The sequence below is a fragment of the Canis aureus genome, chromosome 16 (assembly GCF_053574225.1).
Source record: "Canis aureus isolate CA01 chromosome 16, VMU_Caureus_v.1.0, whole genome shotgun sequence".
NCBI lineage: Eukaryota > Metazoa > Chordata > Mammalia > Carnivora > Canidae > Canis > Canis aureus.
In genome coordinates, this window is record NC_135626.1 from 10,747,171 (window position 1) to 10,773,099 (window position 25,929).

Below are 25,929 nucleotides of genomic sequence, written 5' to 3' on the forward strand. Positions count from 1 at the left end.
GTCAGGGAAGGCCACTGGGGAGGGTCCAGTGGGTTCTGTTTCCAGTGAACTCAGGGGGAGTGCACAGTGAATTGGCCCTCCCCCATAAGGGATGGCTCCGCTTGCCCATCCAGCCCCCTGCCCAGGACAGGAGGTACCTGGCCAACCCTTCCGTGGCCCGGAGAGATCGGGAGGCCTTCCCAGCCAGCGTCTGGCTGTGTGGGGCGGGGCTGAGAACATGCCAGGGCCAGGGCTGAAGGCAGGGGTCTCCAGCAGTCACACGGAGATTGACCGACCACGCATTTATCCAACCTACACAATGGGATGCCCTACGGTTCCGCGGCGAAGGGGACAGGTGGGCCCCAGGTGGCAACGTGTGGCCTTGAGTCCTGGAGACCCGGCAGCAGACACCCAGAGAAGCAGCCTCAGGAAATGCAGCCAACAAAGCCAGGTCTGCTCCTGGGTTCCTCCCACCTGGTCCCCCCAGCCCCACGAAGCCCTGATTCTACAAGCCCTTCCTACACCTGTCACTCTCGCTGGGTCCCCTGGAAGATGTGGAGTCTCCCACCGGCCACCCAGAGCAGACAGGCTGCTAAGATGGGGGAGCTGATGTGCCTTGTGAATGCAGATCCCCGGCCTGCCCAGCCCTCTGACTCAGACTCGGGGAGGTGGTCCCAGGAGACTGCACTTTGACCCCAGGTGGTTCGGATTCACCCTAAAGCTTGCGAGGCGCGGCCTGGGGCTCCTGAGGAGCCCATGTGCACCAGGAGCTTGAGAAGCCAAGCGGAGGTGGCCTGGATGGGCAGGAGGCCCACATGGCCTGGATGGGCAGGAGGCATCACTGGGACCCAGCTGCCTCCGACGGAGCCTCCGTGTGCCCAGACCTGGGGCCCGGGCCGAGGCAGAGCCGCGGTGGAGCACGCCAGTCGGGCACAGGCGGTCGGGGCGCAACACACACTCCCTATTCCGCCGACGCCCAGTGTGGCCTGGCCCGAGCTGCCCAACCCCTTGGGCCTCTGCATCTTCAGCTACAAAATGGGGGTGCTGGCGGCCTCTTCCCCGTGGGGCTGGGGGAGCTGGGGAGGGTGCCGTGCCAGGTCGCGCGGCGCAGCGGGTGGCCTGACGGAGCCCTGGGCGCGGCCCGCCCTTCACCCCCGGCAAGGTGGCACAGTCGTCCCCCACCCTCGCTGGCTCCCCCCGACTCCTCATCGGCGAGCACGTGCCGCCGCGCCTCAGCGGCTGGACCCGCCGCCACCCCTTGGAGGCCACCGCTCCTCCGGCCCCTGGGCTCCGGGTGAGGGCGGCGGAGAAACTGACGAACCGCTTTAACCAACAAACTTTTGTTTTGGTGCAGTTCGGGAAGCAGACATCCAACAGGCACCGAGAAGCGGCCCCCAGCTGCTCACAGCCCGCAGCCACCCAGGGCCGGCCCCTGCAGGTGGGCGTGTGGATGCAGCGAGCAGGAGCACAGGCATGCGAGGGGGCGCGCACACCTGCACACAGGTGCACGCGCAGACGTGTTCACGCCTGCGCACGAGCTCAGGCCCCGCACATACAGGGACAACGACCACGCGTGTCCTTGCACCGCACACACGTGCACACGGGCGCACACGGGCGCACGCACGCTCTCCCAGGGCCACGGCTTCGGGGACGGGCAGGCGGGAAGCGTCAGGCTTCAATCAAGCCCCGAGGAAAGCGCAGACAGAAGGCGTGGAGGCGGCCGTGCGCCAACACGCCCGCTCTGGGGCTCGAACCCGCGGCTCGAGGACTGGGCGCAGCGCTCACGGAGCATGCGCAAGCCGCGCAGAGAGGCCTCGGAGCATGCGCACGCCGCGTCCCGCGCCTCCCGCGCCTCCAGCACCCACAGTTCCTAGCGCAGAGCCGCGTCCGGAAATCCGTAGAGGGGCGCTCCGTTCCTCGCCCTCTGATTCGCTCGCACTCACTGCCGTTTCCGCAGGAAGTTCCGAGCCTCGGCCCGGCCCGTCCGCGAGGCGTGTTCCTGTAGGTCGTGCGCGCGGGCCCTGTTTTGTTTCCGGGGGAATCTCGTTTTCTTGAGGGAAGTTCGGGACTTCCGCCTGCCCCCCCCTCCGGCCTCTGATTGGCTGGTTTTATGAATATATTAGCGCAGGGAAAGGCGAGTTTTCCCACACGCGGCAGCGACGGTGGGGATCTGGGGGATTCCGCGCGAGGGGCGGCGGCTCCGCGGTGCGGGCAGGTGTGTGCTCCGGCGCGGGGGCGCGGGGGGGGCCGCCTCCGCTAGTCGCCGTAAGTCAAAGGCGGCGCGCAGGAGGGCCCTTAAATAGCGCGCGGCCCAGGGTAGCGGGTGTGTTGTATGAAAGGAGAGAAGGTTAGCACTCCCCTTGACAAGGATGGAAGAGGCCCTCGGGCCTGACAACACGCATACGGTTAAGGCATTGCCACCTACTTCGTGGCATCTAACCAACGTTTTTGGGGCGGGCTGCCGTGCGCCGCGGGCCCTTGCCCCCCCCGTGCCCCCTGCCGTGCCCGCCGGCTGCTCCTCGCCCGGCGGAGGCGCCCTGGAGCCCCCGTGGCCGGCGCCCCGCGCCCCCAGCCCGCCCGGGGCCCCTGACGGCCCGTACCCCTCGCGGCCCGTGGGGTGCTGCTCGGCAGGACGCCCCCGCCGCCCCCCGCGCCCCCAGGCCGAGCCCAGGCCGCCGCGGGCTCCCCGGCGCGCGCCTCCCGTCCCGACCCAGCCGGCTGTGGGGCAAGGGAACGCAGCCGATCCGGGGCGGCCCTGTGGGTGCAAGCGGCGCCATCCGCCTCGGGGCCCCTGGTCCTCAGCGCCCCAGGCACCTGCGGGCCGATGGGGCGAGCCGGCTTCCAGGTTCGCGGCGGACCGAGCGAGGGGCCCCGGCGACCAAGGAGCTCGACCCAGCTGCGCAGGCAGGGGCCTTGCTGGGGCCCCGGCTCACAGCACCCGCCTGGACCCGGGGGGGGGGGGGTGCGTGTGTGCACAGGCTCGGTGTGTGCGCGAGCATCCGTGCATGACGGGCGAGCAGGCCCCGCGTATATGCGAGCATGTGCGTGTGTACACGTGCAGTGTTCACAACTGGGAAAACCTAGGCGTCGGGTACTTGACTAAAGAATATTTGGGGGGGGATGAGCAGCCCGGGTGGCCCAGTGGTTTAGCACCACCTTCGCCCAGCGCCTGATCCTGGAGTCCCGGGATCGACTCCCACGTCCGGCTCCCCGCATGGAGCCTGCTTCTCCCTCTGCCTGTGTCTCTGCCTCTCTCTGTCTCTCTCATGAATGAATAAAATCTTTAAGAAAAGAATATTTGGGGGCACGTCCTGGGTGGCTCAGCAGTTAAGTGTCTGCCTTCAGCTCCAGGCAGGATCCTGGAGTCCCAGGATCAAGTGTCACATCGGGCTTCCTGCATGGAGCCTGCTTCTCCCTCTCTCCCTGTCCTTCACAAATAGATAAAATCTTTAAAAAAGAATATTTGAGGTGTGGGACGTGTGGGACACCCGGGTGGCGAAGCAGTTGAGCGCCCAGCTCTTGGTTTCAGCTCAGGTCATGACCCCAGGGTTCTGGGCTGAAGCCCTGCATATCGGGCTGTGCGCTCAGCGGCAAGTCTGCTTGGGATTCTCTCTCCTGCCGTGTCTGGAACAAGTCTGCTTGTTCTTTCTCTAAAATAAATAAATCTTTAAAAAAATATCTTTTAAAAAAGCTGACAAACCTAGCAAGGTTTTCTCTATGTTTATATATGCTTAAGTGGTCCACAACACAGTTTTCATAATCCCCCAAAATGTTAGTGGCAGCAGGAATCCAGGTGGTTTATAATCCTTGCCTGTTTTACATGGTCAATAATTAACACAAATAACTTTCATAGAAAAGGTATTTTTTAATAACTATGAGCTTTCTGCCAGAACATGCCCGCCCAAGCAGCAAAAAGGGCCAGTGGGCTGCCAGCCCCCACCCAAAAAGCTGCACGTTAAGAAAGGGGAGTCTCAGGGGACAAAATTACAAGACATGAAAATCTTTATTTTTAAAAGAGAGAATGTATTTTTACACAAATCTACAACAGAGAATTCAAACGTAGAAAAAATAAACTATATCCAAGGGCACAGCGCCCCGCGTCCACAGCCATCTGCTCCCAGGGGAGGCCTGTTAACAGCTTCGCGCTTCCTACCAAAATACGCGGCAAAGTGGGCTCCCCAACCCCGAGCCCCTGAGCGCGGACAGCCTGTCACCACCGGGAATCCTCATGGCACAGACAGCCTCCCTGCTGTCCACCTCCAGAGGACGGGCCGGGGAAACAGAAGCTGGTTTCCAGATGCCTGTGGCCACTGGAGGGGCCCAGAAGCCTGCTGAAGGCAGCCCCCCACCCCCCCAAGGACTCGGGGCCTCGGGAAAGGCAGGGCGGACGCAGCCCCATCCACAGTCCCAAGGCAGGCAGGGCACGCGCGCCTCAGCCCCAGGTGCCGGTGGAGGGGGTGTGGACACGGCGTGGGGTCCCCAGGCCTGGGCATCCCAGCACAACCCCGCTCTCCCCATGGCACGGAGGTTCCCATTCACACAGCAGGCCTGCCGGCTGCTGGCACGCCCCCCACCCCCTGCACCACCGCCTTCCCGGCAAGCCTGCGGGTCCCAGGTGGGCAGGGGGACTGCGGCCCAGCCTGAGCTTCACGCAGCCCGGCCCCAGCGGCCCCTGCAGCACTCGATGGGCCCCGGCAGGGTGGCCCGCTCCTTTCTGTCCCGCCCCGCTCATCCCAATGCTCCCAGCTCCCTTAGTTCCCACCTCCTGACCTATTGGGGGGGGGGGGGGGCAGGCAAGTCCTTCCCACGGGAACCCTCAACTTCCTGCCACCTCGGACACTTTCTGTTCGAGGGCTGAGCACCGCCAGGGTGGCGGCAAGGCCCCTGCCCCGTGTTACAGCCCGTGACTGTGCGTGTCAGGGACGCAGGGGGGACACAGGGAGCTACTAGCATGAGGCCAGGCTGTGGGCACCAGGACCACTGACTCCCACACACAAAGGGTTTGTACACGAGAATAACCTTACAGTGCTGTTTTCCAGAAAAGACTTTGAAACACACTGGGCACAACTACAGCAGGAACCAGTGGCCACAGATGGCGTCACTAGAGCATCTACTGAACAGACGAGGGGGCAGGCGGGACGGCCCCGGCGGCGGCTCACGGTGCTGGCACTGGGCACTAAGATACCAAAGGAGGCACAGAACACTTACGGGAAAAAAACACAACTCATGATAAATTGAACTTCACCCTTCTGTAATAAAAAATTAAAAATTTGTGTGGACTCCGTGTGAACACAATACAGACTAGAAACTTCCCCAGACAGTGTGAGAGGGATTGCCAGAACATCACCAGCAACTTCTAGAACTTTCTGGTGGTAGACACTCCCTCCGCCACATCGTCCTCAGGGGCGGCTTAATCCAGGCCTCTCCCGACCCCCAGGCCCAGACTGAGGGGTGCCCTTCCAGACACTGTGCTCCCGCCGCCCGGCCACCGTCTTGACCGTCCCCCCTGCGGTGACCACAGCGCCTAGCAGTCACTCTTCCAGAGCTTGATGGTCTTGTCGTTCTCCAGTGCGGCCGAGGCGATGATGTTCTCTGTCGGGTGGCAGGCTGTCGAGATCACGACGTCTGAAACAGAGACCGTAGCCAACGTCTGCCCCCTGGTGCAGAGACCTGCTTGGCTGTCCCAGGGTCACACTCCCACCAGCCCCAGGGCCGCGCCACGGACCCCCAACTCACAGCCCTGCACTGTGCCACCACACGGGAACACTGAGCAGGAGCACAGCTGGCAGGTGGCATTAACGCAGCGGCATCCACAAATGCCAGGGTCGGCCAGGGGGCAGCAGCACATGCTCACAGGCCAGCAGCATAGGGCGCTCGTGGAGCCCGGCCCAACACCTGGCACAGCGGGCCCCAAGGGTACAGAGGAGCACCCGTCCCGCTGTGTGAGCAACGTGCCCGATCCCACCATGCCCCACCCTGCTGCAGGGCCCGGGCACACCCCACTTCCACCAGGAAGCCTCCCACCTCCAGCAGGGATAGGAGGGCCCGTGAGCTGGCACCTGGGGCCACACCCCAGAACTTTCCCTCTTCCTGTGCGGCTTCAAAGAGGCTGAGTGTCCTGCCCACACGGCAGTGGGCAGGCCAGAAGCAACTGAAGCACGGGGCTGCTCCCTAGGTGCTGAGCCACGTGGGCAGGTTACGCATCACAGCTGACCCACAGGTCTGGGTCATGGCCCCAGTGGGTGGACGTGGCTTTAAGAGATGAAGGTAGAGCGCTCAGCAGATTTGAAGATCACTCTCCACCAAGTGTAGGCGGGGGGTGCAAGGCCTGCGGGAACCAGAGCCTCTAGACCAGAGCGGATGGCTCTGCCCCATGCACGGGCCACATCCACACAAGAAGCCACGGAACCTGCATGGACTTTGAAGCCAGGCAGCCAGGAAGACGGCTGTGGAGAGAAGTTAAAGCCGGATCCAGCCTTGGCCCGACAAGAGCTCGGACAAAGCCACCTGCCAACTGTCCCGAGACAAACGGCATCCCCCAGGCCACCAAAAGGCCAAGCAACAAGAGCAGCAGGCAGCACAACAATGCAACATCTTGTTTTTTATTTTCCCAGAAACCATCACTGTGTAAATGTGGGTGTGCAGCCAGCTAGATGCCTGTGCTCACCTGTGTGGCCCTGTAATTTCTGTACAATCTCCTTGGTCTGCAGGTTCCAGATGTATACCAAGTTGTCCTCTGAACCAGACACAATCCACTAGAACAGAAGACGGGTGAGAAAAACCCAGGTCGGAGCTGCTCGTGAGCAAGGGTCACCTTCCCCTCACATCCACACCCACTCCAGGGTGGCACTCACCCCCCAGCACCGCCCACGTCGGGGCCCTCTGGGAACTAAAGGTTTTCTCAAATTGTCACTCTCAGGGTCACGTCCTTGTCTGCCGAATGCCACCACCCACTCGAGTCACCTCCTACCTGGGCGAGCGCAGGAGTGGGGCCCCAGCCTGTGGGGGCGGGGGGGGGGAAGCACAGCCCCGGGGCAACACGGAAGCACAGCCCCGGGGCAACAGAGCCCTCACACACCTGCCGCCATGCCCCAAACCCCCTGCCTTCAGGAGGAACGGGCCCGGGAGCAGACAGGAGAAGCCGTCCGACCCAGAGTCACTGGAGCTTTGTTCCACGGGCACAGAGAGCGTCCGTAGGCATATACGCCAACCTAAGATGGGGTCACCTCTCTGGAGGGACAACTGGGAGGGCGAGAAGCTCCCTCGCTGGAAAAAAACTTACCTTCCCGCCAGTGACTGAGAAATTGGCAAAAATGCAGTATTTCTCGTTCTTGTGGCCGGTGTATGTCTTCAGGCACTGCAAAGGTGGGAGTATCAGTACGTCCATCGGGTCCCGATGTCCCTGCACTCGGGACAGTTCTCGGCGTCCGGAGTGCAGGCATCTCACGGCCGACTAACCCACGCTCTGAGAGTGCTCTAAGCACCCACAGTACAGAGCCACACGGTTGAGGTCTACAAAATCCAGAGTCTGAGGAACATGCACCAGGCCAACCCAGACAAGAGCGCTCTTCAAGCCTCTCTGGTTTCAGACCCCGGCTCAGCTCTGCCCCCAGGGAAAGCCGCAGCCCAGCCCCCACGACCCTGCCCCCGCGCTCACCTTCCCTTTGCTGTAGTCCCAGAGCTTCAGTGTGCTGGAAGGCAGAGAGGGGGGTGAGTCGCCTGCATTCCCAGGGGGTCCCTGCTGTCACCACATGGCCCCCGCCAAGTGCTCCTGGGTGGAGCACAGCCAGGGCCCGAGCCTATCACCCTCTGTAAGCGGCCAGCAGTGGGCACAGGAATGGATGGTGCTCTAAGGACACCAGAGGGCAGAGCGTGAGAACCCCACACATTTCTGCCACTCAACAGAGGCTGCTGGGTGCTCCCTGAATCCTAAGTGGCTCACTCCTGCTACAAGACGGATGTGGGGAGGGTCCAGAAACACCCAGAACAGGTTTCAATGGCCACAAACAATCCCCTCTCCTCGCTGGACTGGAATTTGCTCTTCCGGAGAAGGGCGCTCATGAGGAGGCGCGCCAACCTCATGGCCCTCCGGCAATCCTGGGGCTCAAGCGCAGGCCCCCAGAGGGCTGCCCAAAGTGCACACAGGACAGCCAGGGCTGGAAGGCCTGCCTGAAGGGGCAAAACCTGCTCCAAGTTTGTTGGGGTGAAAATCAGGCTGCTCAGAGGCCACCCGTCCCCCCACTCCTGCAGACGAGGGGTTGCCCAGGTCACACAGTCACCACAGAGAAACCCGGACCCCAACTCCTTCAGACCAGAGACCCAGCCCCCAGCAGAGGCAGGGCCCTCGCTGCCAGCACAATAGCTGCATCCTGGAACCCTAAACCCACCACAAGTATAGACATGTCTTATCTTTAGAATACTAGTAGGAGATGGATGTCCCTGGCCTGCCCCATGGGAGGTGGTGGCACTTACTTGTCCAAGGTTGCGGCCAGGATGTACTTGCCATTTGGAGAGAACTTCACAAAAGATACAGGAGGGTTGTCGTCATCTGCATGGGAAACGCAGAGACAGGCTGACGGGAGGAGCGCCAGGTCTGCGCCCGGGGGAGGACAGAAGAGTGCCCCCATCACCACACGGGGCCATCCGAGTGGGGACACTGCCACCGGTGCCCACACCACCACCTTCACCCGTCCCTGGTGCCGGTCACAACGGCCGGTTCTCCTCGATGTTTCTCGGGTCCCTGGCGGGGGCCTGACCGCCCCCTCTGCCACAAGGGCTTTAGGAGCTAAGGGTCTGTAGCAAATCAAAGTCGGGGTGCCTGGCCTTCTGCCAACATGGGGTTTGTAAGAGGACCCAGGATCAGCTTCCTCATGTGAAACAAAGTTTGCAAACGCCCCACTGGACTGAGAAAGCATTGCCATTGAGGAAAAAAGGACTCAGGTGAATTATCTCATGTTTCCTGCTGCCTGTAATCAGAGCAAAGATCTGTCAATTCCCTCTAGAAACAGTCCTGCTGGCACGATACCTGCATTCTTGCCTCTACACTCGGGTCTAAAAGCTCACCCCGGGTGGCCTGGAAATTCAGGTAAGAGCCACCACCGGGGCCGCCCAGGACAAGGCCAGCACTTGCAGCCATACGACAGCCCTGTGACCCTCACATCGGGAGGAGCGCGTTTCCCCCCAGGTGAGAAGGACGGAACTGGGGCTGTGAACCCTGGTGCTGGAACGGGGGAGGGCGGCACGCTGCATTACCACCTCGAGGGACCTGGCCACCACGCGCTGGGGGCCGCTGCTCCCTCCGACAGGTCCCAGACACTGCAAAGGCACATGAGAAGGCATGAGGCCACCAAGGGCCCTCCTTGGGGCACCGGGACCACACCAGGAAGGCAGGCCCCGTCATTCAGACAAGGCTGGGTAGTGCCGGCGTCTCTTACCTAAGCTCCAGGACCAAAGCATCACTGAGTCCAAAAAGTTCTAACTCCCTAGACCTGACGGCAGAAGTGGGCTGCGGGCAAGGCTACGCATCGCCCTGACCTCCAGGTGGATGCTGCACCTGCTTGCCGCCAGCCTGGGCTCATTAACGAACCCCTCCAGGCCTGTTTCCCACCCCGCTGTGAGGACTACGTGTGTTAGCATCAACGAAGCTCTACACACAGCAAGCGCCCGGCGGCTTCAGCAGTGTGAACGATGGCACTGTCCCAGGCCTCCTGGGGCAGGTACTGTGGACACAGCGTGATGTCACACCATCAAAAGGGCAGCCACATGAAGCAAAAACCGCACAAAGGCCACCATCATGGGCTGAACTGTGTCCCTCCCAAACTTCGCATGTTGAAGACCTAACCCCGGGACCTCAGACGGTGGGGCCTTGCGAGGGATGACTCGGTTAAAATGTGGGTGGTACAGGGGACCCTAATCCGATCTGACCAGCATCTGTACAAGAGAAAAAGAACCAGACACCAGAGGTGCATACACAGGAGAACCACCACGTGAGACATGGCAGGAAGGTCGAGGAGAGGCCGCAGGAGAAACCAGGCCTGCCCAAGGCTGGATCTCGGATTCCAGCGTCCAGGAGGTGGTGATAAATCTGTTAAGACGCCCAACCTGGGGTGCTTTGCTATGGAGACCCCAGGTGACCCAACTGATGCATAATGCGACATGCATTCCCAACAGCCCAGAAAAGGGTGCAGAGCTTTGGAGGCGGCACCTCTCAGGCAAGTGGTGGGCCAGCTCCCTCTCCCAGCCCACCACCCAATTCCTGCCCCGCAGCACAGAACTCTACCACCTGCCCTATCTCACACTTGAACCTGAAACTGCAGGGAGCTTCCAGGCTGACCCGAGGTGATGCATGCTCTCAAAGCCCTCCCGGGGCTGCCTCCCCATCACCCTCAGGGGTTCAGGGTTCTGCAGGGGCCCACCACCCATCCTCTGGCCACACATACACCTGCTGGCGGCATTGCCTGTCTTTCCACTACCGACCCCAGCAGTCTGCAGAGACCCCAGTGCCCTTCCCCCAAACTCGTCCATGACACCCCCAGCAGGCGGGACGCACTTCAGGGTCAGGCTTCTATCACATCTGCTCAAGGAAGGATCCACCAAGGGTCTGCCACGTACAGGCAGAGGGTGGAGGGGCTCACGGGGCTTTCGGAGGACACAGCCAGGAAGTCCCCAGCAAGGGCCAATGCAGACACCGTGGGGCCCAGCCTGGAGGGGACGTCACGGTGCCGGAGGTCATCAGGAAGGAGCTGGAATGGGTCAGTAAGGAAGGAGGAGCCCTCCCAGGGCAGCAGATCCAGGACAGAGAGAAGAGGCTTCCCAAACACCCGGTAGGACAGAGGACGGGAACAGCACCACGCGGCGGGGAGGAGCACCCAGCCGGGAAACTGCGGCACTCACCAATCAGCGTCTTCAAGCACTGGCCCGAGGCAGTGTCCCAGATCCGGCTGCAACGGAAAAACAGCAGCAAGTTTTTACAAAGCGAGTCAGGATGAGCAGCTCGATGCGTTCTGGCTCCTGGGCAAACATGGATGTTGAGACTAACGCATGATTAGTCCTATCTCAGTTTTTCTCACTGCTCCACTTCAACTCCCCTGACGCCTGGGGCCACAACAGGCACCTGAGCACAGCACACTGGCCACGGTCACACGGACCCAGTGCCTTCCTGTCTCCACCACAGGCGCACAGTCGCCAGGACAGGGGTGACAAAGGCCATGTCTAGGGCCCCAGGAGCCCCACCTGTTTCCTGGCACACACATTCCAAGCACGTGGTTGCTCGGGAGTTTGTTTTCCACCAAAAGAGCATCATATGAGATTTTCTGGATGTCCCTCTGGTGCAGGAGCCAGAGAACACACTGGAAGGGCTGCTGGCCCAGAATGGGCGCACCAGCTCCAGCGTCTGACTCCCGCCCATGTGAATACGACTTTGGCAGCCAACATGCTTGTTAGCACCTGCCCCTCCAAGCATGGGTGCCCAGCAGTGGGGCACTGGGTCACAGGGTGACACTCTGTTCCTCGTGTCCTCTGCCCCCTTCCCACCCCTCTGGTGTTCGCCCTGGCCCGGGATGGTCTTCCACATCACTGGCCGCAGGGCCGCTTCCGTGCTAACTCTGTGACTGCTGGGAGTTAGAGCCACCACCTCTCCGCCCTGTCTGCCCCACCCAGCCCCCTCCCCTGGGAGCTAACGCCCCCAACTCGGTCCAGGCAACAGCACCCCCCCACCACCACCAACTGCCTGCTGGTTCTCTTTATTCTCCCGGTACCAGCTCATCTATGCTCTCTCCAGAGCCCTCTTCATCTCGCCGAGGAAAGGCCATGGGGGCCACTACGTGGAACTGCCTGGTCTGCCAGCTGAGGGGGACAGGTCCCCACCAGGGGACGTGCACACGCCCATCCCAACCCCCTGGCTCGCTGCTCCCTGTCCCTTTAGTCACACTCCGTCATTTCCTCCCCGCGGTCCTCCCCTGCCGTTAGCTGTACTTCCCCGCCATCCATCCTCTGCTCCCACACATCTGCTAACTGCCAACTCCCAGCACCCAGAAAGGTCTGTTTCCAGACCCTCACCTCCCCCCAAAGAGTCGCGTTTTGTAAGCGGCAGGGCCTGGCAGTTCAGAGTCAGGGTGCTGGAGCCTGCCATGTGCTGCAGATCCTGGGGGGACAACGAGGGGTGTTCAGTCTGCCCCCCGCCCCCCCGCCAAGGGGAGACAGCAAGGCTGAGGATGGGGCCTCTGTGGGGCTAGAGTCTGCGCTGGTCAGGGGCCATGTTTGTGGCTCCAAACCCTCAACAAACAAGCAGCTCATCTACAAAGAGATAAGGCTCTCTCCTGCCTTCACACAGCTCACTGTACTTTTCTTACTCATTAACCAGAAAATCCAAACACCGCTGGGTAAGAGGCAGATGGCTTGCTTTGCTCCTGATTTAACTGAAACGGTTTTAGTGCGTTACCACATATCGTAAATGCTAGGAAGCTTCCAGAACAGTCTGCCACACAGGCCTCCTCTGCTGGAGTCTCTGTCAGGGGGTGGTTGCAGGATCCTAGCAGGTGCCTGCCTGGCCTCTACCCAGGACACATCACGAAGGTTTGCCCTTAATGTGTTTTTGTTTTTGTTTTTTGTTTTTGTCTTTATGATAGTCACAGAGAGAGAGAGAGAGAGGGAGAGAGAGGCAGAGACACAGGCAGAGGGAGAAGCAGGCTCCATTGCACCGGGAGCCCGACGTGGGACTCGATCCCGGGTCTCCAGGATCGCGCCCTGGGCCAAAGGCAGGCGCTAAACCGCTGCGCCACCCACGGATCCTGCCTTTAATGTGTTGACACGATTAATCAGATCACAGACTTCCCGACATTGATTATGCTATTACAACCCTTTCATTATTCAAAAACCCCACATGGTCGTGGACTACTATTTTCTGAGGCACCGCTGGACTCAGCTGGCAAACAGTTCCTTTGGAATTCTGACACTGATGTCATGGATTTCTTTCAGGACTGGCTACAGAGCATGGGGAGAGAGCCATGCTAGCCCCAGCAGGTATAACCGAACAGCTCCCCAACCTGGGAAGTCTGGGATCCAGCCCAGCACCGGGGGGGGGGGGGGCACAACCGTGGGCAGACCTTCCTCGGCCAGCCCAGCAAACGGGAGCTCCCCAAAGGTGCCCCAGTACCCCCCTTCCCTCCCCCCCAGAGCCTGCTGCCTTCCTCTCACCCACCTTAACTACTGCACTGGCCTCAGTAAGTACCCAGCGTTTCAACTTTCCTATTGCTTCTCCTCCTTCTCTAGGAAGCTTTCAAAGCCCATCCATGGGTATCCCGGAGACTGCTCCGGGCTGGAGGGACACAATGTTCGCTGCACATGCAACAAATACGCAGCTGCGGTGTTGCTCGGGCCCACAAGGCCACAGACGCTCTCCCGTGATGTCTAAAGTGACCCATCCAGCCTCACTGTCCTCATGGCCCGAGGCCCCGGGGCACTCCGGGCGGCCATGTACACAGGGCTCTCTGCCAGCTGTGTGCGGCAGGCCCCACGGGGGTCTCCTTGAGGACGCTTTGTCAGTCCCCCTGACACCGACGCCGTCCACCCACCCTTTGGTTTCAAACCTCTACTACCACACAGTTGTAAGCATTTCTTGAAAACAAGAGTCAGAAGGGTTTCTCATGCAACCCCGACAGCCTACGCGAGAGTGTCCGGCCACCACGACACCCAGTGCAGCACGTCTCGGTCCTTCGTATCAGTCCTTCCACGGCGTTTTCACTGTAGGATTTATGTTGCCCCATTTTCCTCTTTCTTATTTCCTTTTCGCTAAATATAGACTAATTCCTAGCCATGCTTTCGTTCTCCCTTCTCATTGGGAAGCTCTTCTTGGGTCCCCACACGGCTGGCGGCCGCTGCCCTGCGCACCCAGCCTGGCTCCCACCACGTGCTCCCGCCACGATGTCTGCTGCCTCAGACTTACAACACTTACTTCCACGCTTTCCCTCATGCCTCTCGAAGAATCCTCGACACTTAGGTTACGAGCTCAAAGCTGTATAAACATTATTCATTCAGGCTAAACTGGACATTCCACAGGAAACCACATTCCCCCTCCCACCTCTTTGGTGGGATTTCCGCTCCACGTCCTGCACAGAACGGGAGGCTGGCTGGTCCCGGGTCCACCCAGCAGCTTGTCTGGAGCACACTTCAGCACCCACAAGGAGGGAAGCCCGGAGCCAGAGCAGGAGCACCCCCTCCAGCCTTGCAGTCAGCCCCACGGCAGGGGCTGTGCTGGGTGTCTGTCCATCAGCCACAGCCCACGACAGCAGAAGCTCCTCACGGAGACAGACCTCTGCCTGCCTCGCTTCCACTGCAGTCCCCCAGAGGCCACAACAGTGCCTTTTAATAAATGTGTGCTGAGGAAATGAAGTGAGTTTCTTGACTTACCAGAGACCATCATAGCTACTTGACACTATCAAGGATCCATCCCGATTAAAATGTACCTGAGAACAGAGTGGAGGGAAAAAAGACACTTACTTCCAAGTGGTCAATACAGACTGCGTGCTCCCCAAGCGGCCCTCCTACTGACGAGTGCCCTCGACAAAAGCACGCTGTGCTGCTGAGCACTAAGCAAGCAGCAGAGCCACCACTTGCTTCGAATTCTACTAATTTCCCACAGCTGCCAAAAGACGCTCCAGCGGCACGGATGAAGTGGTTTTTACCAGGCATCTCCAGCAACAGCCCGTTTCACAACGGATGTCTGAACTCAGAAGGAAAACCAATCCCAAACACATCTCGAGCAGCTAAATCGCTTACTACAAAACTATCTTTGAAAAGAAACAAATGCAACCAAGGCAACCAAGCCCCAGGGACAGGAGGCTGGGCCTCGAGAACCCGTGCACGCACGAGCATCCACTCCTGTCACGGAGGCAGCCTGACCAGGGCAACTGGGCTGCAAACCACCTCCCCAGACCTCACACTGAAGAAAAACCAGGAGAGAAGTCCCCACTTGTTGGGTGACCACCCGAGAAATGCACTCCATGTGCCTCCTGCCCACTGCAAGGACCAGAGATCCCAGGCACCAGGGTGCTCGAGCCAACCCAACATCCCAGCCCCTCCAAACACTCTGCCTCGGGACGGGTGTGATTCCCTGTGTGCTGGTCCTGGGGCCCCACTGGCCTCTGCTCCCCACACCCTTGCTCACCCAAGTGCCTAGGCCCCAGACCCGCTGAGGCCACACACGCCTCCGCACTTGACAAGCCCCAGTCTCACCACTGAGCCATCTGTGTTTCTTTCCTGCTTTCCCAGTAGAATCCCCGGGGGAGTAAAGGAGCCACGATGTCAAGAGATGGATCCATCACCAACTTCTACCATTTTTGAGTCCTGAGCAGACTTTATCCAGAATAAGCCTTCTTACAGCAAATAGCACCTTTCTGAGACTGTCTCACTCCCCGCGACACGTTTTCCACATGAGACCAAGCCGCACAGAGAGGTGGGGGTATTGACCTCCACCCTGGCGCCACTGCCCCACTAGCCCTGTCTCTCTGGTCATGGGGCTGCCCGTGTGGCCACACCCTGCCGGCAGCATGTGGCCATAACAGCCAAGCTGTCCCCAGACACTGCCGGATGCCTCTGGGAGCAAAGCCATGCGCCCAGGAGCCCCAGAGAGCTCGTAACACTCAGTGCCAGGCCCAGAGTCACACCGCTGACACATTCTTAGTGGATGCAGGCGTCGTTGGGCCAGGGGACACAGAGAAGCTGCGGTCTAGACTCTCAGGGCCCCCGCCTAACCAGTGGACAATTTTACCTTCTCACGTAGCTGCAGCAGGAAGTTAACGGGTGGGATGAACTTGGGTTTATTTAACCTAAAGTCTCTAAGGTACCTACCACCCCAACACATGACCGGTGCTGAAGTCACCCATGAGGCACATTACGTTCCTTTCCGCTGCACCAAACCTTCAAAGGCCGAGAGCACATGGCACACCTCATGCTCACAGCGCATCTCCATCTAGGCTTGCAGCACTTCAAGGGCCACAGTGCCACACGTGGATGGTGGCCTCTCTGTCTCCGCTAGGGCCAAGAGACACTTGAGAAGCTTTTCAGTTGTCCTTCTATCCCCACGGTGGTTTTGGCAGGATGGGCTTGTGGGCCAGCTACTTAACCATGACCACCCGTTCATGAGCCCCAAGATAATGGTCTTTTTAACTCACTGCAATCTGTCCCACCATGTTCATCCCTTTCTTTGGATTTGAAAAATACTCCATCGAGGCCCATTATACCCGACACTAAGGAGTTGACACAGGTCTCCAAAAGCTACGATGCCAACCTCATGCTTTGCCTTGTTCCCAACCATATCCAGACATCCCCACTGGCAAATGCAGTGTGATTCTCCCATCCCACCCATGCTCAGGTCCAAAAGGCAACACAGCCACCCTGCACACATCCCTGTACTCCAAAGACACGAGAAAGGCAACAAATCAGAATGCAACAGGGACGCCAAATCCACACTCAAGTGACAGTCACTCAATGCTCTCTGTGGAGGGGACACCTGGCAGACAGGTGAGGTCCTGCAAAGCAGGAAGATACAAGGAAAATCCACAGGCCAAGAGGTGGCAGCCTGGAGCAACAGGCTCGGGATGAGACAGATAGCAGGGCCATTTCAGAGAGGAAACTGATGCAGGAGTCCGGGCGAGAGAGGATGAGGCCAGACTCAGGAAGGAGGAAGCAAGGGACGGGGCAGCCAGCAGAGTTGGTGCCAGGGGCTTCTCGCTCCCAGATGGATCTACTTGGGAAACTAAGTGAACCTCTTTCACACGATGATGACCTCCTAAAGCTCACCGCAGAAACACATGGTGGGTAAAGTGGCCCAACGAAGATGCTCATCGCACTCCTCCATGAGAAATGCAAGCTACGAACAAGCACCTGCTAGGGCCCCAGCACAGAGTGCCCACTGCCCATGGGGGTCTATGGACACCACAGATGCCTGAGAAACCCTCCCACAGGGACGCACAATAGCTGTGGTCACCCCCACCACTTACAGGACAGATGGTGGGAGATAGCACATATTTAAAATATCAGAATACCCAGGGCGCGCCGGGGGGGGGGGGGGGGGGGGGGGGGGGCTACCAGCAGGGGTCCTGGAGGGCTCAGGAGAGTGACTTTCTCTTCACTGCATCCGTTTGTCTTTTTTAAAAAATGAGTACGTTTCACTTCCACAGAAAACAAAGACTCTATAAACCCTACCACTTAGGCTGAGGGTCCCACCCACAGCCCCCGCACCACCTCGCACTGCTGGGACTCCTGGCCTTCACTCAGCTTGCATCCTGGGTCCTGCCCACATTCACCACCATGCCCATCTCAAAGTCAGCTCTCCTGGGACTGGGGGTCCACGGCAGAGGGCAGAGCGCCAGGTGGGCCAGGCCCCCTCTCCACAGCACACTGCCTTCCTCGGGGCCCCCAAGGATGAGCCCCATCCACACTGGCCGGGACTCTGGGCAGCGAGGGCCCCTCAGTCCACTGCGACCAACACGTAATACATGTCCTCCATGTATCTGGGCTCTGCGAATGGTCTCAGCTGGGCAAAAAAGCCCTTTATTGCCTGAAAATACTTAAAATCACTCACCTACACGATTTCAGAAAGTGAAAAGGACCATCTGCTCAGTAAAAATAAGCACAATGTTTACACGATTCCTTCCCCTTTCCAAAAAAAGGCAAACTTGGCTAAGAAACAAGTCTAGGCTCTGCTGACAAAGAAAAAAATCTCTCGGCCACTTTCAAATGGAGGGTTTGTATTACAGCAGATACTTCAACTACGTACCTCATCTTGCACACTGCTAGCGTGTGCACAAGGCAGGACACAGCACACACAGGGTGCTCGTGGGGCTCCAACCCCCCCCCCAACCCCAGCCCTTACGCTCGGCTAGCTCACCCCAGCTCATTCCACCACCACCCCAGGATCAAAGCCAACTCCACTCCAAATTCACTTCTCTGTGGCCACACTTCCCAACACACAGCCCCTCTTCCAGGCCTGGCTGCCCTACCTGTCCCACAGGATTTGGTTCAGGGACCAAACCCCTCGCCTGCCTCTCCTTTCACGGGCCCAGGATAGGGAGAACTCTCTCGGGGTCCCCAGTGCCCCCTCTCTGGCCATCACCCTGTCTTGCCATGTGGTGTCCAGAGCTCAGCGGGACTTACAGCTGAGACCGGGTCCGAGTGTGCAGGCAAAGTCTTGAGGCACTTCCCTGTTTTCACGTCCCATATCCTCACGCTTTCGTCAAACTGAAGACAAAGGAAGAGGTTAAGGCCACTCCACAGGGAGGTGGGAGAGGACAGGTCTTCTGGAACCCAAGGCCTGCCACCACGGCCCCCATCCCCCAGCAGAGAAGACTCAGGCTCAACTCCTAAGTCTCTGGCTACAAAGTACCACACCCCCACACCCCTACAACACCCCAGGGGAAGGGGGGGTTAGACTTACAGAGCCCGAGACAATGAGGTTGGATTGGGGATTGAAGTTACAGCAGAAGACGTAGTTACTGTGCCCCTTCAGGGTTTTCAGACACTTTCCCTAAAACCAAGTATCGTCAGACTGTTAGTCCTAGTGGTTATTTCAAAGCTGAGCCCACAGCGGCCCAATGGCACATACCCCACAGAGCAGGGCCACCCCATGACCCAGGGTCCCCAGACCCCCCTCGGACTCCCGCCCTGCCCCTTGTCCACGCACACAAGCTCTGCCGGGGCGGGGGTTGGGCAGAGCAGCTCACCGAGCTCACATCCCAGATCTTTAGGGTTTTATCATCTGAAGCAGAAACGAGGAGGTTGGAATCTGATGACCAGGCCACATCTGATATCCCCTGGGGAGCAAAGACACAGGGTCACCGCCTTGACAGGACAAAATACAGTTAACCAGCAAAGGTCAGAACGTCCATCCAAAGATAAATAAGCACCTCACTCCACTACCCAAACCCTCTAGCTACTGCTGACCACACAGACGAAACACCGCACAGTCCCCAAAGGAGAGTGTGTTCTCTTGCAGTCAGGCAGAAACTTGTCTGGGAAGGTCAGAAGTACTTGCTTAAAAGACAAAAGGAAAAAAAAAAAAAAAAAAGACAAAAAGCAAAGAACTATCCAAAAAACTCCGGGGGAAAGCTTAGACCTTAACCTGCTGAGCTCTGGGGATGGGCCCCACCCACCAGTGGGGCTAAGGCGGCCAGTGGGCAACCTCCACGTGCAGGCATGAACCTACCAGCTTGTGACCAGATATGGTTTTCTCAAACTTTCCGTCATATGCTCCCCAAATTTTAATGAGCTTATCAGCAGCTGAAAAAAAGAAAGACAAAATAACTGTGATGGTACAGTCACCCCAAGGGCAAAATCCGGGCTGCCCACAACAGGAGCCCTGGAAACAGTGCAAATCCCATGGAAAGAAGTAGCCGGCACCGGAGTACCCTTCCCCTCTCCCCTGAGCACATCACCTCAGAGTGTTACGTAAAGGGCTCCAGCCCCTGCGACACCCCAGTGGCAGCATCAGAAAGCAAGCCCTCCCCCTGCTCCGGGCTTCTGGTGGCAGCACAGACTACCTTTGACAGGAGCGGAGGCCCTGGTGATACGTACATGAACTTGCCAGCCACTCTCCATTCGGGCTGAATTTCACGGAGGACACGGCTTTTGTGTGGCCAGCCAGGGTGAATTTTAGAGCGTAGTTTGGTTTAACAGGGGTAGGCTGTTGAAGAGAGAATACTAGTCATCAAACCATTAACCACCACCTTGCTTCAAACTCAGAACCACCTTCTAAGTTCCAAATCCTGCTAGAACTCTCTGGAAGTCCTTTCCAACTGGTCGTGTTTAAATCTGGGCTATTTCCCCTCGGCAGCCCTGCTTCTCCTGCAGCCCCCACCTTCGTGCCCAGCTCTTCCAGGACAGCTCAACACAGAGGCCCCTCAAGGCCTGACCCCACCCCAACGTCCGACACGCATCACCAAGTCCGGCAAGCACAGCCTCCCTCAAAGCAAACCTGAAGGCTGTAGCCTTGCTCAAAGGCCTGTATGTGCCGCCTGGTGTCCAGCAAAGGGGTTTGCAAACCTGCCTGGCCACCAGAACTGTGGACCAGGGGGATGCTGTATGAGAGGCTTTCTGGGTGCTGCAGAGATCTTACGATCAGGAACAAGGATCTATGTTGTGATAAAGCCCCTTCTCCGGGGGACAGGTCTGGGGATCCTCAGCACGGTAAACAAGCACTGATTAGGTCTGTGGCCCATAAATAAAAACACAGTGTCTAACTGGAGAGGGAGAACAGACTCGGAAGAAGCATCTCCGAAGAGTACTCGGCCTCGGCGCCCCTGGCAGTTCCCCTCAAGCCCTCAGGGACATGCCTTGCTCTGCGTAGCCGAGGAGGAAGGGGTGGGCTGTGCTCTGGCGGCCTCCGTCTCTGGCTTCTTCTCCTCCGTTGCCATGGCTCTGAAGCCCACCAGGCAGGCAGACGCGGGTAGAGTTCACAGCTCCAAGCGAAGACTCACAGTGCAAAGAGCTGTCTGCTAATCGAAACCTACAGTGGAGGACTGAGGCCAATAAACAAGCCATATTTTAAAAATTAATTCCCAGCAAAAAGGGTGAAAAACCTTCACCCACCTTGCTGGGCCCTGAGCAGACACACTATTCCAAAATGAGGAACCTATCTGTGGAGCTAAGTCTGCACTAAATACTCTTCAGATGCTAAGACAGGCTGCCCAGGCCCCTTTTGTCCATGTAATCCAAGGCCCCACCTTCAAGGGTGCTCCCTACTGTTATCCTCCTGGTAGGAATGCAGCTTAGGCCAGGCAAACAAAATGCAATTTTCTTCAAAGAGCCCTTGAAACGTAACAAAAAAAAAAAAAACAACCCTAAACCAACCCAAATTACAGGAGACTGAGCTTCAGGGTGTAGAAATTTGGGAACTCGTCCAAATCCTCACAAGTGATGCAACAGTGCTTAACTACCACGTTTGAAAATATACAAGAGCAGACACCCCCCCACCCCCCACCCCCCGCCCCACAGCGGTCTGCATCTCCCGGGGGGCTTCCCTGTCGTCTGGTGTAGACACAAGGCCGCCTCCAGAACCCTGGCAGCTCAAAAGGCGCTCTGTCCCTCGTGAGGCGACTACAAGACACAGCTGAGAAGTGCAAACCAGAGCCAGCCCTGTCTGCTGCTGAAGCCTGAAGTGTACACAGATCGGCTGCAAGCAAGCTCTCGCTGCAGAGGGGAAAGACCGCAGCTCAATTAGGTTTCAGCGTGACAATGGGAGCTACCCAAGCTGTACAGCAAGCGACTCATTTGCTCTAGCCCAGGAACAGATTCCAGATCCTAGATGCGTCTCCTAGAAGCACACCTGGTGACTCTGAAATGGGGGAACCACCATGGTGTTCTTGCAGACATCACTGGTCATCCAATCCCTGGAAGCTTGCACCACTGTTAATCTAATGGTGTACACGGTGTAAAATTCTAGCTTGGCACTTAAAACTGAAAGCTTGCACGACTCCTTGTCACACCAAGGCAAAATGGAAGCCATCAAAAAAAGACCACGTCTTAAAGTCTTTATCCAAAAGGGAAATTACAATGCAACATACTTGTGCAGAGCACAGATGTGGTCCCACTGGCTACCTGTATATAGCAAGGACTTGGGCTTATGCCCAAGGATGGATCCTGCTGCACCCAAAGGCCAAGTCCTGGAGCAGGTCACATAATCACGCCCAGATACAAAAATGCTGGCACAAAGCTGGTGCTCAGCAAATACTAGCTGGTTTGTGAGTAAATTTAGTGCAACCCGGTCATGCCAATTAATCCGAGTGCTGCCTTGCCCTAGGTGGACGGACAAGTGGGGGGCGGGGGGAAGCTGTGGAAGACAGATGGAAAGACTGACTCACAAAACCTAGTATCTGAAGAAGGTATCAGCAAGAGCTAGGAGAGGTGTGGGGGAGAAACAGCAGTGGGAACAGAAGAGACTTCCTCTGGGGGTGACCTGGGCAGCTCAGGGAACCCAGAGCTGCTCCTTTTAACATAAAAATTGAGACCCGCCGGGAGGTGGAGTGTGACTCCCAGCAAACTACCTGCCCTCAAGGTGAGGACTAGAGAATACCACAGCTAATCTCACAGAAGAGGTGTGCGACCCCTCCCAGCTCCATCAAATCCAATCTGCCAATCCCTTGGGCTAGCAAAACATTAATGTGCAATTTCTTGACTCCATGCCCCCAGTTTCCATTCAAGAGGAGGGAAAGCCTTGCATTGTCCGAGACGCTCAGGGAAAGCAACGGGGCAGCTGCTTAGGGACCGGCCTCCAGAGCACACGCCACCTGACCCCTCTGGGCCCTCACAGGCCTTTCACCCAGGTGAGCCTGACCATCCCAAACCGGGGTGCTCACCTGCACTGCTTGTAAAATGCAGATCCCCGGACTCCACCCGAGACTGGCCCACAGGCAGGTAACCCGGTGACCCGCAGGTGGCCGGACCAAGGGGGCGGGGTGTGCCGCTCTCCCCGCCTGTTTGTTCCGCGCGGAGCTTCCAGCCCAGCTTACCTATCTGCCTTCTGGGAGGGGGCCGGGCCGACCTCGGAGGCAGCGTGTGGCACAGCAGCTGCCAGTGCCGAAGCGCCGGGTAAGGGACCTGGGTGGGCAGAAAGCGGCATGAGAAGGCCACAGGGAGTGTCTCTGCCGTCACCCAAAATGGCTGTGGCACAGCACACTCAGGCGGCGCGGGGCGCTGCGGAGCGGGGTCCCCGGCTGCTGAGGGCGAGCCGCACCTGGGCCCGGCCGCCCGGGCTGGGGGTCAGCAGCAGGGCGCGGCGGGGGGCGTTTCCGCAGAGAGGGGCGCCGCGGTCCGCGCGCCCGGCCAGGACCCCGCCGCCGGGTCTGGGCTCTTTCTTCGGAGCAGCGGCGGAGAGCTCGGGGAGACGCGCGCCGGCTGCAGCAGCAGGTCCCCGGCCCGGCCCGCGCGCTGTCACCGGGCCGCTGGGGGGCCGCAGCGCGGTCGCGGGGGACGCTCGGGAGGGGCTGGCCGCGAGGAGGCGGAGGGGTCGCCGCGGGGCCCGGGCGCGGGCGAGGGCGAGGGCCGCGGGGTGGGCACCGGAAGGGAGGCGGTGGGGGCGCGGGCGCGGCACCGGGAGGGCCCCGGCGGGGCTGGGCCGGGACCTGGGACCTGGGACCTGGGACCTGGGACCCGGGACCCGGGACCTGGGCCCGGCCCGCCGGAACACGTGCGGCGGCGGGGCGGGCCGGGGGGCAGCCGGCGTCGGCCCCCGCCCGCACCCCGTGTGCGGTCTCTGGCCCGGCGGGCCCCGCTTACCTGCCGGCCGCGGCGGCGGGGCGGGCGCTCGGGGCGTCGCGTCGCCGCCGCCTGGGCGGGAGCCGGGCCGAGCTGGACGAGGCGGCGCGGCTGGGGGGGGGGGGGGGGGGGAGTGCGCGTGCGCGTGCGCGGGGGGCGGGGCGGCGGCGGGGCGGGGCGAGTGCACAAAGCCGGCCTCTCGGAGGGGCACTACGGGGAGCGGCGAGGGGCACAAGGCCTGGGGCAGGCCCAACGCCTTAAAGGGACGGCGTGCAAAGGGGTAACCTCAAAGTTGGCTGGTGCAGGTCCTTCTTGTGCACTTTCTAAAAACGGAAGTATGATGATACCTCCAGGAAAGTGCCAGTGTGCCCCTCGAAAGTTCACCTCCTGAACGCGGCCTGCAGCGGCGCCTCCAGAAAGCAGCAGGGCTCGCCCCCGGGCGTGCAGGGGAGGCAGGGCCCGAGGGTTCGTGGGAGACCCTCCCTCGGGGATCGCTGCCCCTCTCCGCCGTGGCGCGCCGCTGACCGCCGCAGCCCGTGTGCACCGCAGCCGGCGGCGCTGGTGTCTCCGCGCATGCCCGCCCCGGAAGCCAGGACCGGAGCCCGCAAGGTTGAGGGTGCCGGCTCCCCTGCGCTTCGCCCCCCCCCCCCCCACCCCCAGCTCTCCTGCGCGGCCTGCCGGCCACCGCCACCGCCACCGCCACCGGCAGAGAGCCCCGGCCAGGGACAGTGCAGGGCCGTCCTACCGGCAGTCACCAGGCGCAGGCCGCTCTGCTGTCTGCAAGGTGGGCTCCAGGACAGTTTGTCATGGCCGGGTACACACGAGGAAGGGGAACCCCAGAGGAGAGGGCTCGTGCAAACGGAGAGCCTGCAGCCCGCCTTCTGGCCCAAGTCCTGTGTGTTCTCATCCCGTTGGGGGGGGGGGGAGGGGGGGACACGACAACGACACGCGGGCCTTACAGTCCTGGAGGCAGTCTTCAGCTCCCAGGCCCCAACCCCCATCCCAGGCAGCATCACCTGCAGTCTTATTTCCCAATTAAGGACGGAAACACCAAATATGTGGCAGGAACCTGTGCTAACAAGAGGACATCATTTAAAAAGGAAATGCCCAGGGAACAAGGTGTGTGGTTGTCCAGGACACAAGCTGAGACAGGCTGCTGGTCTGCAGGCCACTCCCAAGGAGCATCCTGTGGCGCCAAGTCTCTGGCCCTGGCATGGCGCTGTGTGGATCTCTGTTCCTGGGAGCCTAGTCACCTTGGGCCACCTTTGTTACAGAAGTTAACAAACCAGCACAAGATGAAGAAGGACCCTCCACCTGGCCACCTGGGCTGGAATCTGAGCCCATGTGGGCACTCCCCCATCAGCTCTTGGTGTCTCAGCAATCCATCTCTCTCCAACCCTGCCCCCGGGGATTTATCTTCCAACAGGCTTTTGCCAAACCTTTCTGAAGCATAGTCAGAACCAAAACTCCCAATTCTGATCTGTCACCCTCTGATTTAAGACTCAGAGAGCTTGGGACACCTGGGTGGTTCAGCAGTTGAGCAGATGCCTTTGGCTCAGGGCGTGATCCCGGGGTCCAGGATTGAGTCCCATGTCGGGGTCCTTGCATGGAGCCTGCTTCTCCCTCCCCCTGTGTCTCTGTATCTCTCATGAATAAATAAATAAAATCTTTTTTAAAAAAGGACTGAGAGAGCTTCCCATTGCTCTCTTGTCCAAATCCAAAATCTGCTGACAGCACTCTAGCCTAGCACCACCCCCAACCTGTGCACCCCAGATCCCAGCCCCAAATCAAAAAATACCTCTGACCCTCCAGACAGAGATGGATAAAGTTCCAGACCCCAGAACTCAGAGGTCAAACTGGTTCCCAAGTAAATTGATCTTGCCTCCCTCCCCCCAGGAGACAGAGCCTTCCAGTGAAACTGAGGAAATCCTCTCTTGTGTTCTTTTTTTTCTCTCTCTCTTGTGTTCTTGCAACTCATCCTTACAGTCATAGCTAAAATACTAGAACCAAAAAACACAGCAGGTAAAACAATTTAGCAAAAGTAGGTGATTTGTTTCATTGGCGAAGTTTTAAATCCTTTTATATCCCTCCCGAAATGTGGTCGAGCTCAGAAAATCACAGCTGGAAATGGAAGAGAGGATATAAAGCTACAGAGAAGGGGAGAACATTTTGGAGATTTGCTTTTCCAGAACATTAACTGTGCTTTGGCCAACGGGAGCTAATTTGGTAAATGAACCTGTTTCCAGGAAGAGTTTTATAAAGACAACATATCTCAAGGCTATCTCATCAAGCAGAGTTTGAACCTGTCTGGGCACCCTCCTCACTCGCCCAGGTCCCTCCGCCAGGCAAGTCACAGCAGTCATGGCAGGTGGCAATGGCAGAGAGGAGGAGGGGAGGAGGCGCACCTGCTGGCTCCCCCGTCTGGGAAGTTTGTTACATGTCTTATTCCTTGCAGCTCCACAGCAAGCCTCTGAAGGGAGTGCCTTTATTCCTTTCCACAGTGAGGAAACCGAGTCTCAGAGAGGCTGAGAAGCTGCCCAAGCACCCACAGGCAGTAGGCACAGGCCTGGAGATCAGTACCAACTCCAGGTAGAGCGTGCACTCCCCACCAGCGGACGCGATGTGCACTCAGTGGTGGGTGGATGGATGAGCGAAGGATGCGTGGACACGTGGATAAAGGATGAGTTAGTAGATGGGTGAAGG

General features: G+C 59.1%; 1 protein-coding gene, 1 long non-coding RNA gene and 1 other non-coding gene across 6 annotated transcripts; 2 read left to right on the top strand and 1 right to left on the bottom strand.

The window, feature by feature from the left end:
- Positions 1-2,304: 2,304 nt before the first annotated feature.
- On the top strand, positions 2,305-2,430 carry LOC144287337 (U6atac minor spliceosomal RNA). Its single transcript, XR_013355176.1, has one exon. It is a non-coding gene; the product is annotated as a U6atac minor spliceosomal RNA (small nuclear RNA).
- A 2,783-nt stretch (positions 2,431-5,213) lies between these two features.
- WDR5 (WD repeat domain 5) lies at positions 5,214-24,108 on the bottom strand. Of its 4 annotated transcripts, none has more exons than XR_013353988.1 (16): positions 23,972-24,108; positions 22,482-22,569; positions 20,307-20,492; positions 19,549-19,657; positions 19,181-19,254; positions 18,699-18,788; positions 18,413-18,502; positions 18,133-18,216; positions 14,386-14,441; positions 10,873-10,919; positions 8,452-8,527; positions 7,637-7,670; positions 7,262-7,336; positions 6,647-6,734; positions 5,716-6,425; positions 5,214-5,604 (listed from the first exon to the last, which is right to left on the bottom strand). XR_013353988.1 is itself a non-coding variant. In XM_077851277.1 (15 exons), exons 3-15 carry the CDS (start codon positions 20,385-20,387, stop codon positions 5,504-5,506), a joined length of 1,005 nt encoding a protein of 334 aa, XP_077707403.1. In that variant the 5' UTR covers positions 20,388-20,492; positions 22,482-22,569; positions 23,248-23,331; the 3' UTR covers positions 5,214-5,503. The 4 variants fall into 4 exon arrangements, 1 of the variants encoding a protein (XP_077707403.1); XR_013353987.1 differs by lacking the exon at positions 23,972-24,108 and adding an exon at positions 23,248-23,338; XR_013353989.1 differs by lacking the exons at positions 22,482-22,569; positions 23,972-24,108 and adding an exon at positions 22,329-22,475.
- LOC144285745 (uncharacterized) lies at positions 23,887-24,909 on the top strand. Its single transcript, XR_013353990.1, has 2 exons — positions 23,887-24,010; positions 24,267-24,909. It is a non-coding gene; the product is annotated as an uncharacterized LOC144285745 (long non-coding RNA).
- The last annotated feature ends 1,020 nt before the right edge of the window (positions 24,910-25,929 follow it).